This window comes from Hyperoodon ampullatus (assembly GCF_949752795.1).
Source record: "Hyperoodon ampullatus genome assembly, chromosome: 11".
Classification (NCBI taxonomy): domain Eukaryota; kingdom Metazoa; phylum Chordata; class Mammalia; order Artiodactyla; family Ziphiidae; genus Hyperoodon; species Hyperoodon ampullatus.
Window position 1 is genome coordinate 58,111,906 of NC_136924.1, and position 18,236 is coordinate 58,130,141.

Genomic DNA, 18,236 nt, shown 5'->3' on the forward strand with positions numbered 1-18,236 from the left:
CCCAAGCCAGGCCCATGGGACACACACGATCCCCCTCCCTGGCCCCATACTGGTCCACACGTGCCTGGTGAGCAAGTGCCCTCAGCCGCCCCCTCCTCCAGCCCTGTCCCTGGTCCCCTGTACTGGAAAGGATTTCCCTGTCCCGGCCGTACTGATAAATATGGAAACTCCATCTTTATTGGCTGTATAAACATCTCTGGTCTGTACATACATTTCATACATCATAGTGAAGGGCCTGAAGGGAGGGCCGAAGGAGAGGCCCCAGCAGCACAACACCTCACCCCTTTCCCCAAAGCCCTGCCCACTCTGCTCAAACCAAGGCCTCTCCCTCCCAGAAGTCACTGAGGAGGAGACAGGAGTCAAGCGGCTAGGAGACCGGAGGGCTTGGTGCGGGAGGACACGTTAAGCGCTAGAATCAAACACTGAAGCGAAACAGGCAACTGGCACAGGCAGCAAGCAGGGGCGGGGGCAAGGCAGGGCAGGGGAGCGTGGGCCCGTGCCCTCGGGCTCTCGCTAGGGCTCTGGGGTCCTGCTCTCACCACGTGGGAGAGACTGGCTCTGGAGTGTCCGCCTGCCTCCCCAGGAACGAGAGACGGTGCCACAGGTGAGCCAAGGAGGGCAAGGGGGAGACAGGAGCAAAGGCCCCAGAGTCCCCCGATTCGACAGCCCCTCTCTCACCCCATCAAACACGTCATGGACACCATCTACGTGTGTACAGCTGGGGGAAGCCAGAGACTCGGATTCTCGGCGGGACTGCAGTGCCTGAGCAGGCAGTGAGGGAGGAAGCTGGCTCGCAGCGGAAAGAACGGAGACCCTCGAGTAGTCTTCTCGGGACACCAGTCAGTGGAAGCAGACAGACGGCCCAAGAGAGCCCCCCCAGCCCAGCCGGGGGGTGATGACAGCGGCAACTGCTTCACACGATGACGAGGACAGGGAACGGGAAAGAAGATGAGAAGAGGAGCCCTGTGGTAAACAGAGGAGGGGGTGTCCTGCTCCACCCTTGCCGAGCCTCACGCCCGACAGCAGGGGAGACGGGCGCTCACTCCTCTCCCCTCACACGGCCAGAGTGGGAGGGGCATGCGGGAGCCCACGGCCGAAGCCAGTGGGACCCACCCATGAAGCAACACCATCCTTTGGGCTGGTTCCTGTCCAGCCAGGAACTCTCGCCCAGGGACTAACAACAGGGGCAGCACCAGGTCAGAAACATGGGCACAGAGGAGCTTGGCAGGGGCCTGATCTGGTAGGGCAGAGGGACAACACACCCCCTGGGGCCTGCTGGGTAAGCAAATCCTCGGGGCATCAGGAACGGGGTACCTGGCTCTGCAAAGGGCGAGGAGAGGGAGAAGGGGCAGATCCGGGGAGAAGGCCTAGCCACTCAAGGGGTGCAGATCCACTTTGACTTTCTCCCCACAGCTCAGCATCCCAATTGTGGGGAAGAAGCCCCCAGAAGGTACGACAGCGTCCTTCTTCCCAATGATCTTGCCATTCCGAGTGAAGAAAACCTGGGGGTGGAAGAGGAAAGCGGGGTAGGCAGGCTCTAGCCTCTCCTCTGAGGGTGCTGGAGCTACATAGGCCTGAGCCCCACCACTCCCAACTCGCACCACCGTTGGCGAGAGACAGAGGGCGATGCAGGAGGTGACCACGAGAGGGCGTCCCGAGGCCGGAAAGCGGCCTCCCAGCCAGTCTCCCCACTCAGCAGCCCCACGCCCACAGCAGCCAGGGCTTCCCCTCTCCCCTCCCTGGGCTCCGCTTTCTGCACTAACACCAGACCCCACGGAGGCCCAAGACCCCTAGTCCAAGCCCAGACCCACCCCACTCACCACCACCTTCTTGCCCTCGTGCTCCTGTTCTATCTCTTCCCCATCATCTTCCTCTTCCTCTTCCTCCTCTTCCTCTTCCCCTTCCTGGTGCAGGTACATGACGTTCCGGACATTCCGGACGGCTCGGGCGGTCGGGGACAGGATCACTGTGTCACAGCTGTCATCACTGTCACCTGGGGGCCAGAAAACCTGAGCTCCTGTGGTACTGCCCCCACCCTCTGCCCGACCAGCCTGGTTGGCCACGGTCACCCCACTCACCCTCACTGTCCAAGATGTAGTCCCGGGGAAACATGATTCCACAGCCCATGATGTCTCCTTTGTAACAGCGTGGCCCAAAGGGGTCCCCCACACCACTGCCATGGAAGATCTTCCCGTCATCTGTCGGAGGGAGGGGAGAGAACACACACCTGAGGGAGGGGCCGACCCCCTACAGCCCCTAGAGCGGCCCCTGCTTAAAGCTGAAGTGTCCCTCCCTCCCTCGCTGGCCCTGAGGAAGGGAGGAGAGAATGAGGGCACCAGATTAAAGAGAGACACACATCTGTCCCCTCAAGGGGCTAAGGGAGAAACTCCCTTGGGAGCTGGTCAGAGAGCGGGGCCCTCGGAGGGGAGGGAGAGGCGGGACCAGGAACTCACAGGAACTCACAGCTCCTCCTTTCTAAAGGAAGCCCTAAAGGAAATCAAGCCGATCAAAAAAAAAAAGAAAATGCAGAATCTGCAGGAAGGGTGCAGAGGGAGCCAACTCAGAGGCCTGGAATGTCCAGTTCGGGCCCAGATCCCCCACCCCTGTTCTGCTCCCCTGGCTTTTTGGGCTGGGAGGAAAAACACAGATGAAGACAAAGCGCTAGCAGCTTGGGATGGGGAGAGCAGAGAGCGGCAGGGGAAAGTCTCTTTGGCCAGATGCTGAAGGCGAGGCCCCTAGTGCGGGGTCAGGGAAATGGATGTCCCCGTGCCCCTATACCCCACCCCACCCCCAGCTTCCCCAGGGCAGCCCCTCACGCACCTGCATGATAAGCCACAGACCCTCTGCTCCAGCCAGGGTGCCTGTTCTTGGGATAATCCTATACCAAGATGAAAGAAGGAAAGCTGTGGTACCACGCACAGAAAAGAGGACGGGAGAGTGGCTTATGAACTCTCGATCTTCTGAAACAAGCTGCGACCCAGATGGCTGCTCCCACCCCGGCAGCCTCACCCCTTCAGGCACTGGAGGTTTCAGGGGAAGGTGGGAAGGTGCTTGGCTTTCCCAGCCAGGGCTGCAGGATGCCCCCCACCCCACATCCAGGCCTTGGTGCGTGTGGTGCGCTCACGACCCTCTCTCAGCTCCGAGGTGACTTGGGGTCTGTGCCCTCACACAGCAGACACATACGGCCTGTTCTGTCTCGGGTTAGACCTCCCTCTGCAGCCCAGCCCCTTGATCTCCCCAAGAGCTCCGGGCCCCGGCCCAACAGCCCCAGAGCTGAGCAGCTCCACAGGCCAAAAGCCAGCACTGGCGCCCACCTTCCGGGCCAGCCCCAAGGCGATGTAGCATTTCTCTCCAGGGTCCACGATCTCCACTTCGAAGTAGTGGCTACGGGTGCTCAGCGGGTGCCGGGCCTGGGCCAGCCCCACGTCCACAATGCTCTTGCCCTTGCCCAAGTACTCCAGTAGCTGTGGGGGAAGAACCAGGGGTGGGGGGCAGGCTAGCACCCCACCCCTGGAAACCTGGTTCCAGGGCCATCTGGGGACCAGTTTTCCTGGGTCTCACAGAAAGCCCTGGCCAAAAGGGAAGGGATCCTGGAGGCACAAAGTGGGCCTCAGGGTTCCAGGAAGGCGTGGGAGAACAGGGATGGGGGCAGGGGCGTGGAGGTGGCAGCACAAGGAAGAGGGCTGAGCCCCTGCTAAAGGCTGCGCCCACCTGCCTACCGAGCCAAAAACCCTCTCCTCGCTGTGGGGACCCTGCGAGAGCAGCACGGCGATCCGGATGGCCGAGCGCCAGGACCACACAGGGGTCTGTAGACTCTGCCATCACTTCCCTCAACCACCCTGCCAGGAAAGGGCCACCCAGGGGCTCTGAACACAGAGAAGAGGAGAAGCAAAGGCTAGGCTGAGAGGAAGCCTGATGGCTTTCTCAGGGTGCCTCAGGGGGATGGGGAGGATGCAGAGGTTAGGGGCCAACTCCAGACATCCGGGGGAAGGGAGACGAGCTCAGAAGCCAGTTCTGCCTGGGATGGGACTGATACAATTTCTCAAGGTCTTTGTTTTACTTGGCTTTGAACAGAGCTGTTTGTAGCGGGGTCGAGGGGAGCCAGGGAACCGAGGACGACCAGCTCTTCTCCTTCATTTAATGAGGAGGGGAGCAGGCAGAGAGAAGCTAGAAAGGCAGGCGTTCCAGCCCCCAGCCCCTCATGGCTCTTTCAAGCTGGAGCAGGGGTGTGGAGGGGAGATGACTGATGGGCTCTTGGGGCTCTTCGGCCCCACAGTGATCCTGCCTGGGCATGATGGGGCGGCAACCCCTGATCTGGGAGGATTTATTTATCAGTTGTCATGGTGATAGTAGGGCTGTGACTCAACCCCATCCCCTCTTTCCCCCACCCTCAGCATCACCTGGGATTCCTTAATCCCTTTTTAATTAACCAAACTGCCCCTCAAGACTTTCTTCTACCCTCCCACCCCTCCGGCCCTGAAGAAAATTCACTCCCTGAGGATCTCCTCCGCTTATCCCTGGCAAGCCTTGGGACGCTGGCCTCTCACCCCACAAGGAACTCCTGCCTGAACAGGAAAGGCAACACACTTGCCTGCACCAGTGCTGAAGCCTCCGTGTGTCTTCTGCAGAGGCAGGCGCTGCATCCTCAGCAACCCCTTCAGGGAGGCAAGAGGGACTCGGCCCCCTTCTCAGCCCTGGGTCCCCGAAGCCCTGTCACCTCAAGTCCATTCTCCCCTCCTCCCCAGAGAACTGGAGGCGGGGGACAGGGGGCACCAGGAGAAAGGCCAGAGGTATACAGGAGGCCACCTAAACTTTCTTCTCTCCTTCCTGCAGCCAGGACCATACATGTTTCGGGGTACACTGGCTCTGTGATATTCATACTCCTAGCCCAGGTCTCCATTATCTCACACTGCTTTCTTCCATCAGAAAGGGGTCCCCTGCAGGTGGTCTTCTGATTTACTGGGTATTATGAAGGCCCACACTGTTTAAATTCTATTTCTGGTCCTCTGTATGTTCTCAGGGTGGCCTGGGTTCCTCCTCTGTATCTCTCCCCACAGGGCCCGGAGGGATGTGGTATGATGCACATTAACTAGCATAGACTCCACCCAATCCGAGCAGCCCCCAGCCCAACCTCTCCACCCTGCATTGCAGAACTGGGTGGGGGATCCCACAGCTGCCCTTGACCCACTCCATCCAACTGGCCTCGGCATAGGAAACACAGTGTTCTCCACTTCCAAAGCCAAGAGACAGCAGATCCAGATCCTGATCCTTGGGAAAAACCCGCCCAACCATTCCCTCTGCCTCAGCCCAGAGGAGGGCAGGCTGCCGGTTTGTCTGTGGATAGGGTGGGGATGGTTCCTTAAGCTAAAAGGCCAGGAGGATGAAACACACTAACATGGGACTCTAAAACCCACTCCCCAGCCTGCAGAGCAGCTCAGAAAGCAGAGCAGCTCAAGACAGACTGCTGAATGCCTGGAAGACTAGGGCCATGCACAAGCCACCTCTTCAAGAGAGGAACCACCCACCCCTTAGGGTGTAAGCTCCTGGATTCATCTGTTCCTCTCTGGATCCACTCTCCTGCCCCTGGGCAAAGTCCTCCCAAGCCCTGGGAGCCTTCTCAGAGCACTCAGAGGAGCAGGTAGGGGAGAGTCTGGCCTCCCTGATAGATCCTTGCTTGAGTGCGCACACTCCTCCCCTCCTTAGACTAGGGCTGGTAGAAACCTAGAGGAGATGAGAGGTTTAGCACCTAGAGTCTGAATTGCTAGAATCTTGATGCTGGTCCCTCAATCTGTGCCTCAGGTGCCTCTTAGTTTCTACTTTTTTTTTTTTTTTGGCCATGCCACAGGGCTTGTGGGATCTGAATTCCCTGACCAGGGATCGAACCCGTGCCCCCTGCAGTGGAAGCACGGAGTCCGAACCACTGGACCACCAGGGAATTCCCAAGATACTTCTTAGTTTGAAAGAGAATCAAACAGACCTGGGTTCAAATCCTAGCTCCTATTACTTACTAGTCACTAAACTCAAGCAAGTGACTCTCACTTCTTTAAGCCTCAGATACTTCATCGGTAAAACAGGGGTACCACTACCTGCATCTCCAAATATGGGTACAATGAAGTGAAGTGAGTGTCAAGGGCTTAGCCTGGAGCCTGACCCCCGGTAGGTGATAAATGCACACGTCAGCCTTTCCCTGACTCAGGAAATGGGGGTGATACTGAAACATCCCAAAGTTCCAATGCTCCCTAAACATTAACAGTCGCCCCCAAGCTACAACAGACTGGAACTGCCAATCACAAAGAAGGAAAGGTTCTTTCACCTCAGCCCTTACCCCCAACTAGAATGGTCCCTTGGGCTCCCAGGACACTCCTCAGATGACTCCATCCCAAGGGACCAACTGTCTTCCCCCCAGTGTTTCTCCTCAAACAATACCCCCAATCAACAGGCACGCTCCTTTACATCTTTGGTGGGGGTGGGGAGCTCTTTCCTTAAGGCTCTCAAGACCCCCTCCCCACCCCACCTCTCTCCACACACAACGGAAGCCTTGAGAGGCCAAACTGGTCAACTCCACAGAGCGGAGGCTGCAGACCAGAGTGCAGAGAGCCTCCTGCGCCCCGCCCCCTCCCTCATACCAGTAGCCCTTCTCAGCCTCCTCTCCTGCTGCGACCCGCCCTCCTCCTCTTGCTAGCAGAGACCCTAATCCCTCTTGACAGGAGCAAGGGAAGACTCAGTGCCCGGAGGGCCTAGAAGCAACTGAAACACGAACCAAGAACATGCTCCCCACCGGCCAGCTCAGGCCCCAACACGGTCTCCTCCTGGGTTGGGCCCAGGGAGGACCCCTGAGAGGGTGGGGCCTCATTCACCCCACTTTGTGTACCAAAGCTGTTGCCCCGTCACTAAGGAGTTGTTAGAGGAGCTATGAACAGAAATGAGAAACAAAGACAGAATGAGTCTAATCCCCCAGCCCTACCTACTGCCCCCCGCCCTTGACACATTACCTCACTGTGCAAGGCCTGGGGACAGGAATGAGGGGTAGCACCCCATACCTGAGCAAATGCAACAGCAATTCTTCAGCATCCCGGAGCTCTGGGAAGGGGCCCTCTTTAGGAGGGGAAAGTGAGGCCACAGGAAGCAGGGAAAGACTTCCCTCTGGAAAGAGCCGGTCTGTCTATATATAGATCCTCAGATCAAACAAACACAACTAAATATTAACAACTCTTGAATCTAGGTAGTGGGGATACAGTGGGTGTTCACTGTGCTATTTTTCCAACTTTCCTGTATGTCTGAAACTTTTCATAATGAATTGTTGGAGGAAAAAAAAGGGTCAGGAGTTGAATTCACTCTTCTGTACGGGAAGAACCAGTGAGAAGGGAGAAGAGAGGATAATTGAGACTACAAAAGTGGGAGAAAGGGCTAGGAGTAAAAGAATTCCAAGGTAGCCAAGTAAACTCCCATAGGAGGCCCCTGGCTAAAGACACGAGATGGGAGAAATCCCCAGGGATGTGGGAATTTAAGCCCAGGAACTCTGGATTCATCTTGTGAGAAGCGAGCAGGAGAGACTGGCTACAGAAGAGTGGGCCTGGGCAGAGGCAGCAGCATATATCAGACAGTGGAAAAAGCAGGGGTAGGGGTCAAGGAATGAATATCTGGGCTTAGTTCTGCTACTAATTCGCTGTTTGACATTTGATCAAGTCTCTTCACTTTTCTCTGGGACTGCTTTCTCAGCAGTACACGAGGATATATGGGAATGTCGGGCAGTCACGACAACTGGGGCGCGGGGGGCGGGGGGGCAGAGCTACCAGCATCCTGGGTCTGGGAACCAGGGATGCTAAGTGGCCTGCACATCAAGGAACTGTCTCACCTAAGATGCCCACAGTCTCTGCACTGAGAAACCTGGACAGGATGGCAACAAAGCCTCCTCCAGACCTTTATGGCTCTATGGGGTGTCCTCCTAGGAACATCACCTGGGGCAGGAGAAACAGGCTGCAACAACAGCAGAGGTCTGAGGTCTCAGGGAAGGGCTCGCCACAGAGGGGGACGTAAAAACAGGAAGGGCAGAGAGGAGAAGCAGCTGTGCTGGACATCTTTAGAAATAGGAGGCACAGGCACAGCCTAATGACCTCTCCCAGGCTCCTCCAGGCTGACACCACTCTGACTGCTGGATCGGAAATACAGTGGATGGTCAGAGGGACAAAAAGGATGAGGCAAGGAGGCCAGGAGGCAAGAGTGGATGGGGGGCCGAGGGGCTGGCAGAAACTGGGTAAGTCACCCTCATTTGAAAGATGAGGTAGTTGGCAAGACTAGAAGGGAAGACTGCGTCCCTCAAGAGGCTCATGCCCATGTCTGCCCCAGAGGAGCAAGTGCGCAGGGCGCAGTGTGCCTACCCTGCCAGCTGTCCCCAGCTGGGGTGCGGGTTTGACAGAAGAGCTACACTGAACAGCTTATGTCCAAGAAAGAAAAAAATCCTTAAATGTGTGGCCTGAGGGCACTGGGGGAAGGGCAGGGAGGAAGGAAGGCTATTTATAAATGTCTACAGGATTCCGCATCAATTAGAAAAGACTGCCTGGGAGGAGCAGGGAGCAGAGTGGGGACAGGTCCAGGCAGGGAAAGGGTGCCAGGAAAAAACTCTTGAGGAGAGGTCAAGGATGAGAGCTGGAACATCGCCCTGGCTCAGTCCCAAGTTCAACTCTGCAGATGTTGTCAAAATGATGGTGGAAGGGGAAAAGAAAGGAGGGATGAGGTCAGGGAGTGGGCATCTGAGGCCTCCTGGACCCTAGTGCCAGAAGGGGGTGCAGCGTGCCCGAAGCTGCAGGAGGCCACGCTTTCTGCCATTTTCCTTGTGTCTGACTCACCTTGAACTCCAGAGTGGAGAGCCTTACTCATAATCCACTCCCACCCCCCCCAACCCCCGCTGCTTCTGTTTTGCTATCAAAGGCTGAGTTGAAAACAGCCTGGGTTGGGGTGAGAATGCCAGAGGGCGGAGGAAAAGGTTGAGCCAGGAAGGAGCGGGAGGGCAGCAGAGGGACAATTTGAAGTGGAAGGCCCGAGCAGCCCACTAGAGGTCAGGGCCAGACCCCTAACTCGGCATCCATTCACTCCCAAACCAGCATGAGGCACAGAGGATAGATATGAAGTATTTCCCTCTCTCAAGGTCCATACACTTCCCAAGAAAGTTTAAAATCTAGGCAGGGGACTAAAGCAGGTATGATGAGATGCATAAAAAGGCCAGCTTTGGAGGATCAAGGACTCTCACTGAATCATTATCTGCCTCTATTCTCATCCTCTATAAAATGTAGGAAGGCAGAAGAGACTGTCATTGATGCTACTTGAAAAAGATCTCAAAGAACCTTCCCCAGCATGAGTGGGATTTGTGATCACACCTGCTCCACAATGCAGAGAATGGAAAGCTGGGCTAGCTGGGCTGGGATCAAGCCAAAAGGGTGTTCCAGGCATCTGGCCTCCAAGTCAGCCCAGCCTCTCAAAGGCAGGCGTGCAGGGCAGCAGCGTGCATGGGGTGGGGGGTGGGGGTGGGGGGCCTGAAGGAACCAAAGAAAGCAAAGGAGAGCTACTGGCTACTGCTTATTCCCAGGGTTAAGCAACTAGGCTGAGCTCTCAAACAAAGGGAAGGCAGGAAAGAGAACCACTAAGGAGAACACAGATCTGGACTCAAGAATCATGTCAGGACGCCAGGCTCTCCTGACAAAATTCCCACTTTCCAACACCCTACAAAAGACCGTCTTGGGACTTCCCTGTTGGCGCAATGGTTGAGAATCCGCCTGCCAATGCCGGGGACATGGGTTCGAGCCCTGGTCCGGGAAGATCCCACATGCCGCGGAGCAACTAAGCCCGTGCGCTGCAACTACGGAGCCTACGCTCTAGAGCTCATGAGCCACAACTACTGAGCCCGTGTGCTGCGACTACTGAAGCCCTCGCACCTAGAGCCCGTGCTCTGCAACGAGAGAAGCCACCGCAATAAGAAGCCTGTGCACCGCAATGAAGAGTAGCCCCCGCTCGCCGCAACTAGAGAAAGCCCACGTGCAGCAACAAAGACCCAATACAGGCAAAAATCAATTAATTAATTAATTAATTAATTTTTAAAACAACCCTGTCTTCACTCCCTATTCTAAGCAATCCTGACATGCTTCTGTGGACCCCGGGATTCTGCCCAGCCCTACCCTGCCCCTTACTTACAGTTCCGCAGACTCTGACGTCGTGCAGCCGGCCCCACTCGTCCTCGTAACTGTCCACCATCATGACACTGTCGTCCTCGTGGCCCAGCTCAGCATTCAGGTGCAACCGCACCTCCTCACCCAGGGAGTGCATGCCCACTGCTGGGAACAGCCCATCGGGGGACATGGGCATGATGGTGGAGCCCACCTGCAGTGGAGGGAGGGGGAGGAAGGGAGGGAGCTGCCGCCTGGCTCACTTTTCCACAGCTCATCTAATTCTCACTAGGGGACTTTTGAGATGATGCAACCAGTCATCATCACACACGCTGACAGGTAGCAAAACAGAGGTACAGAGAAGCATAAAAAGCTGCTGAGTACTCCTAGCTGAGCAACGAACCCACGGAGCTAGAAGGCAAACACAAGTCTCTCGACAACCCCCCATATACTTTAGGTACGCATGAGTGTGGACTGGAGCAGGAAAGTGTGAGCACAGATGCTTAAGGGAGGAAGACCACTAGGCTGGCCGGCAGAGGCCTGAGAAGGCAATTTCTCAGGATGGGAGATGGGGCTGGGGGGGAGAAGTAAGAGAGCCGGGGTCTCTCCTGTTTGCTCTTATCCCATCCCTTCACCATCACTAGTCTCTCTCTGAAGAGGGAAGGAAAGGAGATGTGAAACAAGGAACACGAAACACAGAAAGGACATATCCCCAAAAGCATTCAAGTCAAAAATCCCAAGAGGACCTCCAGCTTATGCAGCCAGGTCATAATCTCCCCATCTTTTTTTCTGCTCAAAACCTCCCCCCACATCACCAATCGTGTCCCCCCCAGTTTCTGCCCCTCCGCTGCTGCACAAACCTGCCCCTCTGCGTCCATCACCTGGGGAATGTCCCAGCTTCCCCTGGGTGTGGGGAGCATCTTCTCCTACATGCAGGAGACCCCAAGAGAATCTGAGGCTGAACTGAAGAAGATGGGAAATAAGCCCGTGGGGCCCTGGGCAAGCCCCAGCCAGCAGACTCTTTCTTATTACTCACACAAATCCCTGGACAGCTTCAAGCCGTTTAAATCCCACTCAGGATGTCCCACTTACCCGCTTCCCATTTTTGGTGAAGAAGATCTGGGCAGTCTGCACATCAAAGGACACTGGCTCAATGCCACAGCCAATCCGGTCCCCGGAGTTGCACTTTGACCCAAACTGGCGGCCCTTGGCCCGGCCATTGTACAGCCTGTGGACAGAGCAGCACAGACACAGGACCCGAACCCAGCTTCCCAACCTCTCCTCAGTGCTCCTGTTCCCAACCACTCGACAACGGCACCTACCTACGTTCTCAGGGGAGCTCCACCCTCCCCTTTAAGTCTGCAAACCTCCAAGGGTAGCCAACAGGCCACCTTCCTGTCCCTATCAGAAAGGTCTATGAAAATACCCCAAGACCAGTGAAGGAATACCCAAAGCCACCCTGAGGTAGTCCTTTATATCCAAGATTCCCAAGTCCATAGGAAAGGGGTCGGGTTCCACAAAAGGCAACTCACTTGCCATCATCAGCATGGTAGGCTACAGAGTCAGGCAACCAGCCAGGCTGGTGATCCAAGCTGTAGTACTGAGGGACCAGTCCCACAGCAATGGTACCCCGGACCCCGCTGTCCACAATAGACACCTGGAGGGAGGAGAGCAGGGCACAGTTAGCAGGGAGGGGAGTTAGACAGCAAAGGGGGCTGAGGCTCAAAGAGCAAAAGACAGGGGAATCAGAGAAAAAGTCAGGGCACTCAGAGGGAGAACTGGGAAAAGTGGGGGCCCACTTTACCACAATTACTTAGAAAATAATTTCCAAGCTATGGAAAAAGATGGGAGATGGAGTAGACGCTGGGCCTGGGTTAGGGGGTGGGAAAGGACATGGGTCAAAGTCTACCTAGGTGAAGGGCAGGAGAGCAGAAGGGACAGGGTGAAAGGACTTTAGGGTGCCTCTCAGATTAGGCACCATGCTATCCTGGGCCCTTTTCCCAGCCAACAGGATAATCCTCATGGAAAATTTAAAGGACCAGTCAAGAACCCAGTAAAGGAGAGCCTTGGAGCTTAACCATCTCACTCCCTGCTCTGCCCACCCCCTGCCTTGATCACCTCAAAATAATTGCTGTCCTTCGTCAGGGGTCGAGAAGCCACGTAGCAGCCAACTTCACCAGAGTTTCCATGGTAACTGAAGGAGGAATGAAGGGGAAGTTCCATTAGCAGCCTAGTCCAGGGGTTGGGGGGAGGGCCTCAGCATCCCCAACCCCCACCCTGTGAGGGCCAGCACAGAAGAGAATCCACCAGGCCATACTTCAGGACATCTGCACAAACACCATAACAAGATACTTGAGGTCACCCACACCACCCGCCGCCTCCAGCCAAGGCCCAGCCCACACCAGACCAGTGCAAGCCTGGCTTCTTCACTGCCGGTGGGGAAGAGAATGCAGAGCCTCCCTCAGTTGCCTATTAGGGGTCTCACAACCCTGTCTAACCTCAGTCCCTCATGCTGCAGCTTCGGCCCCTTTCCTCTGGCTCTGTCCTCACTGGAGCTGGAGAACGGCTGGTCTCTATCCTCGGGACCAAAGCCCTTCGTAGATTGGAAGACAGTTATTCAGTCCCCACTCCTCAGCTTTCTTGTCTCCAGGCTACATAGCACTACTTCCTCCCCCGCTTCCAGTGACAACTTTGTGAGAGAATTAGACTCGGATGGAGTCAGGGGAAGGGTTCAAGCCAGAAAATAGAGCGAAAACAAACACAAACACACAAACCAAAGGGTTGGAAGGCAGTAAGTAGGATGCACTACAGGACTGTCCTTCCCAAAACAGGAAATCCACTGCCTTTGAAATGGCCATCCTTCACCGATCCCAACTACAGAGATGCAGGCAGGAGACCCCGGCATCACACAGACTCACTGGAGTCCTTTCAACAAGGCAGTTGGGCAATTCCTGAGACCCCAGCAGCCTCCATCTCTGACATGACTGCTTCCAATGCGGACCAGGACAGAGGGACCCACAGACACAGGCAGAGGGGGGTGCGGGGTGAAGAAGCATATACTGCTCCATTCGGAAAGGCCTCCAGGGTTTACAACATACCCCTCCCTGTGCAGTGCAGACAGTCCTCTGCCTTTGCAAAAGCCCCTTTTCGTCTCTAAGATCTGGCACAAAAAGGAAAATGTGGAAGCACTCCCCAAAACTCACCTCAAAGTGTCTCCATCTACAAGAATGTGCTTGAACCTCTCCTGATATCGGAAAGCCCGGACCTCTCGAATCTCCCGGATCCTCCGGCGCCAATTCAGAAACCGGTAGTGCAGGTTGAGGTCATCCATCTTGTTCATGAGAACAAACCTGCCAGGGGGAGAAGGGGATTGAGGAGGAAGAAGCAAGGCACAGAGCAAAGTACCTCAGCCTGTTCCACCCAGAATGTGGAGAGGACACTGGACTTGAAGCCAGTTGCCCAGATTGACCTCAACAGTCCCCACCCTCATCCTTTCATTCAGCAAACGTTTACTGAGCTCCCACTATGTGCTCCTACTGTCCTAGGTGCTAGGGATACAGCTGTGAACAAGATGGATGGGATGTCTGTCCTCATAGCACTTCCATTCTATTGGGGGAGGCATGACAGGCAATAAACAGACCTGACAACGTTAGACAGTGGAGGAAAAAGCAGAGTGCTGTGATAAAGAATAATGGGGTGAACTCTATGAGATGAAAAGGTGACAGGCATGTAACAAGCCCAAGAAAGAGCATCCCAGGCAGAAGGGACAGTCAGGACACAGGTCCTGAGGTGCAAGGCAGCTGGCATGGTAGGAAAATAGAAAGGCCAGGTGGCTAGTGTGTAGGGAATGTGAGGGAGGGAGAATGTACCAGAAGAGGATGGAACGAAGGTAGGGGCCAGATCAACGCCCTACAGACCATGTTAAGGAGTGTGAATTTTATTTCAAGTGTGATGGGAAAGCTCTGGAGAGTTTTAAGCAAGAAAATTATATGATTTTAAGGTTTATCAGATCGTAAAGATCATTCAGGCGATTGGTTGGAGACCAAACTGATTCTATAAGGAGCAAGAACAGAAGTGGCAAACAATTAATTAGGAGGCTGTTGCAGCTGTTCCAATGAGAGATGGCATCCCCAAAGATGGTAGCAGTGAAGATGGAGTGGAGTACGATGACCCAGGTATTTAAACCACTAACAGTGCTAACATATGAATGAATGAATGAATGGACGAATTTTTCCCAAAGCGACAAAAAGGGGAGGTACTTTCTCTTCCCATCCCCCAAACCCTTGGACAAGGGTTCCATCCAGGCCTGACTGTGCCTTGCACACAGCAGGGGCTTAGGAAGCCTCGGCTAGGCTGAATTCAATCCCAATGCGCATATTACATGCTTCTGCAGTAGCTACAAGCCACCGCGTGACCAAAAGGGTAGGCAGCTGTGGGACAGCCCTAGGATTGGCCTCCTTGGCACTCGGCCAGGGGGCTCGATCCCAGGTCGATGTTGGCGCCCAGACCTAGGGGCATCTGCTTGCCTAGAACCCCACAGCTTTGGCGCCGCCGATACGCGGCCGCACCGGGCCCCGCCTCCACCCCGGGCACAGCCCGATCACTCAGACGAGACCCGGGGGAAAGGGGCCCTGGCCCCTCAGTGTGACTACGCCCAGTCTCCCCAGGCCCTGCACTGGGCCAAGGAGGGTCCCCAGGGAGGAAGACCAGTGACCAGAGCGCAAGACCCCGCCCCTGACTCCGAAGCCTCCTCCCAGGACCCCAGCCTCCCGCCTCAGGCTCCGTGGAGACCGACCCGAAGCCTCGGGGACCCCGCCCCCGATCCCCGCCTACCGGGGCCGCCGCGTCCTCCTCATCCATAGGCCTCTGAGCTCCGCTCACTAGCTCTTCGGCCGCCGCCACCACACACATCCGGGTCCCCGCCCTTCCTACGCTCCCCGAGGCCCGCCCCTTTCCACCCACCCCGGCCAATCTTCAGCGGCTGAGGACGACAGGCACCTGCAGAAGCCAATCGAAGGACGCAGGCCGGGTCGGGCGCGGCCCGGTGAACCCGGTACCTAGTGCCGGGTAAGGGGCTACTAAATACGGGTGTCGAGAGGGTGGGAGGTGGCAACGTGGCAGCGCGGACGCTGCACTGGGCGCCGTGGGCGCTGACTGGCCGGTCAAGGGGCGGCTCCCTCCGAGCGGGGTGGGCGGGGAAGGTCGCTGCGCACCCACAAATACTGCGACTATTCCCTCAGCGCTCGTTCCGTGTCAGACGTGAGGCTAAGAGCTTTGTAGGAGTGTCCTTTTAATCCGTTCAACAACCTTATGAAATGAGTCTTATTAAATCCTTTTTGTAGATGCAGAGCCTGAGGCTGGCCTCCACAGCTCGTGCGCCTGTTAACATATACTTTGTATTCTCCCGAGCTCCATTTCATGTTACCTTTCCTTCATTCTAGGCAGGGCATTCCCTTCCCGGAGGAGAGAACTTCGGATGCAAAAAGCAGTGGCATGAAACGGCACGCTGTTCAGGAACAGAGGGGTTGGTGTAACTTAAGGAAAGTTAGGCTGGGGCCATAATGTGAAGGGAAGAAAGATACTGACATTTATTGAGCACCTACTAAAGGGCGATTATTGCCATTTTGGGGAGGACTTCCCCGGTTCCACCCATCACCGAATTTCTCTATTCCAGATAGGAAGGTTTTCCCTCCTCTGTATTCTTATACCATGTCGTTTGCACCTCATTTGTAGCACTTATTACAGTCTTACTTTTATTATTAAAGTAACTTCTGTTTGTAGATCTGTCTCTGCTGGACTGTGAGCTCCTTCAGACCCCTGAGAGCTATCCTATTCTTATCATAAATAGGTGCTGTACAAATGTTGAATGAAATGGAAGCCATCCTCTCCTATACTATAAACAGTGGCCACTTGGCATAATGGAGATAAGGTGTCAGAAATAGGTGTAGACCAGACATTAGGAAATCCGGATTAGAACCCCAGATCTGTGACTGACATTTACTTGTCATGTTTCCTTAGGCTCCTTAATCTGGGACAGTTGTTCAGTCTTTCCTGAAGAGTAGATGCCAATTATCTTGTTTAATATCCCTCAGTTTCATTTTATCTGATATTTACTCATTATTGGATTGAGGTTATGCATTACCAGCTTTATCCAGATCTGTGATTAATTTTGAGTTAATTTTTTTCTCTTTTTTTTTGCATATGGACGTCCAATTGTTCCAGCAGCATTTGTTAAAAAGACTATCCTTTCTCTACTGAATTCCTTTGCACCTTTGTCAAACATCTATTGAACAAGTAAAAAAGAAAAAAAAAGTGTTTAAAGAAAAGGAAAAAAATCAATTTGCTGTATTTTTGTGGGTCTATTTCTAGACTCTCTACTCTGTTCCACTGATCTGTTTTTCTATCTTTATGTTTTGATTACTATAGCTTTATAATGAGCCTTGAAATCAGGTAGTATAAGTCTTTCAATTTTGTACTTTTTAAAAGTTGGTTTGAGTTATTCCAGATCCTTTGCTTTTCTATATGAGACAATCAGCTTGCCAATTTCTACAAAAAAAGCCTTCTGGGATTTTAATTGGGATTACATTGAATCTATTGATCAATTTTGGGAGAACTGACATTTTAACAATATGGAGTCTTCCAATCCATGAGGATTGTACTGAAGTCTCTTACTCTAATTCACTACCACAGGGTTCATTCTAGCCTTCCTCCCTACTTCTCTCTGACAGTGAGAAACCCAATATCCATTACTTATTTGCTCAACCCCAGTACATATTAAGCAGTTGCAAAAATTTTAACCCATGAGAAACAAATTTATCAACTAGAGTACAGTGTTTATGTAGAGTGTAGAGTATGCCATTACATTTATCTTTAGCCTTACAGTTTCCACTCATAACACTGTTTTCCAAATTACTTAGGTCAGCACCTTTTTTTTTTTCTCACCCCCTCAGTGTGTTTTTGTCATACATATATAATACATTTAGATTCACCTGTTACAGTCTGCATTCTATCCTGGAACACCCTACCATCCCGACTGGTTTTTTAGGTGTTTATTAAGTGTGTGTTGGATGGACAGATATTAATTCTAAGCTCCTTGGGAGCACAATTCCTCCCTATTTATGTCCATATAATGTAGTTACATCCACATAAATAAATGCTCTATGAATCGACTGAATATATTTTTATTCATGTAATTACCAAAAAAAGCAAAACTCAGACTCCCAGTTATTATTTCTTCTCCTCTAATGGTTCCCAGCTCCCAACCATCTGGCTGACTCCAGCCCAGTCTAGAAAACTGCTCTGCTCCCTTCCCAGTTCTCCTTTTTCTGATATCATTGGGACACTGGGAATCTAGATGGAACAAATCATGCACACACATCCACACGCATGCCTCTTTCCCCTCATCTCTGTTACACAAAGATGTGCTTTCCTATCTGAGATGCCCTCCTCCCTCTTCTCCTAAACTCTTTTTTTTTTTTTTTTTTTTTGGCCTTGCCATGAAGCATGTGGGATCCTAGTTCCCCAACCAGGGATTGAACCCGAGGTCCTCAGCGACGATAGCACCAGGTCCTAACCACAGGACTGCCAGGGAAGTCCCCTAAACTCTACTTTAAAGCCCTATTCTCGGGACTTCCCTGGTGGTGCAGTGGTTAACAACCTACCTGCCAATGCTGGGACATGGGTTCCATCCCTGGTCTGGGAAGATCCCACGTGCCCTGGTCCTGGAAGATCCCACATGCTGCGGAGCAATTAAGCCAGTGTTCCACAACTACTGAGCCCATGCACCGCAACTACTGAAGCCCGCATGCCTAGAGCCCATGCTCCGCAACAAGAGAAGCCACCGCAAGGAGAAGCCCTCGCACCACAACGAAGAGTGGCCCCCGCGCACCGCAACTAGAGAAAGCCTGCACTAAGCAACAAAGACCCAATGCAGCCAAAAATATAAATAAATAAATAAATAAATAATAAAAGTAAATTAAAAAAATAATAAAGCCCTATTCTCCAGGAAACCCTCTTTGGTTTATCCTGGGGCCAGGTTTCCCTCTCTTACTGAACTCTGACCACACTCTGGCCTCTCAG

General features: G+C 53.8%; 1 protein-coding gene across 1 annotated transcript; it reads right to left on the reverse strand.

Moving 5' to 3' along the window:
- Positions 1–166: 166 nt before the first annotated feature.
- On the reverse strand, positions 167–15,068 carry SPRYD3 (SPRY domain containing 3; the record flags this gene model as incomplete). The annotated part of the gene is given in 13 exon segments (XM_079715388.1): positions 167–963; positions 1,315–1,502; positions 1,821–1,993; positions 2,079–2,198; positions 2,821–2,878; positions 3,315–3,464; positions 10,186–10,371; positions 11,250–11,385; positions 11,690–11,814; positions 12,276–12,351; positions 13,361–13,507; positions 14,991–15,034; positions 15,036–15,068. Coding segments are annotated over 12 exon segments (1,383 nt in total). The 3' UTR covers positions 167–963; positions 1,315–1,367.
- Between the last annotated feature and the right edge of the window lie 3,168 nt (positions 15,069–18,236).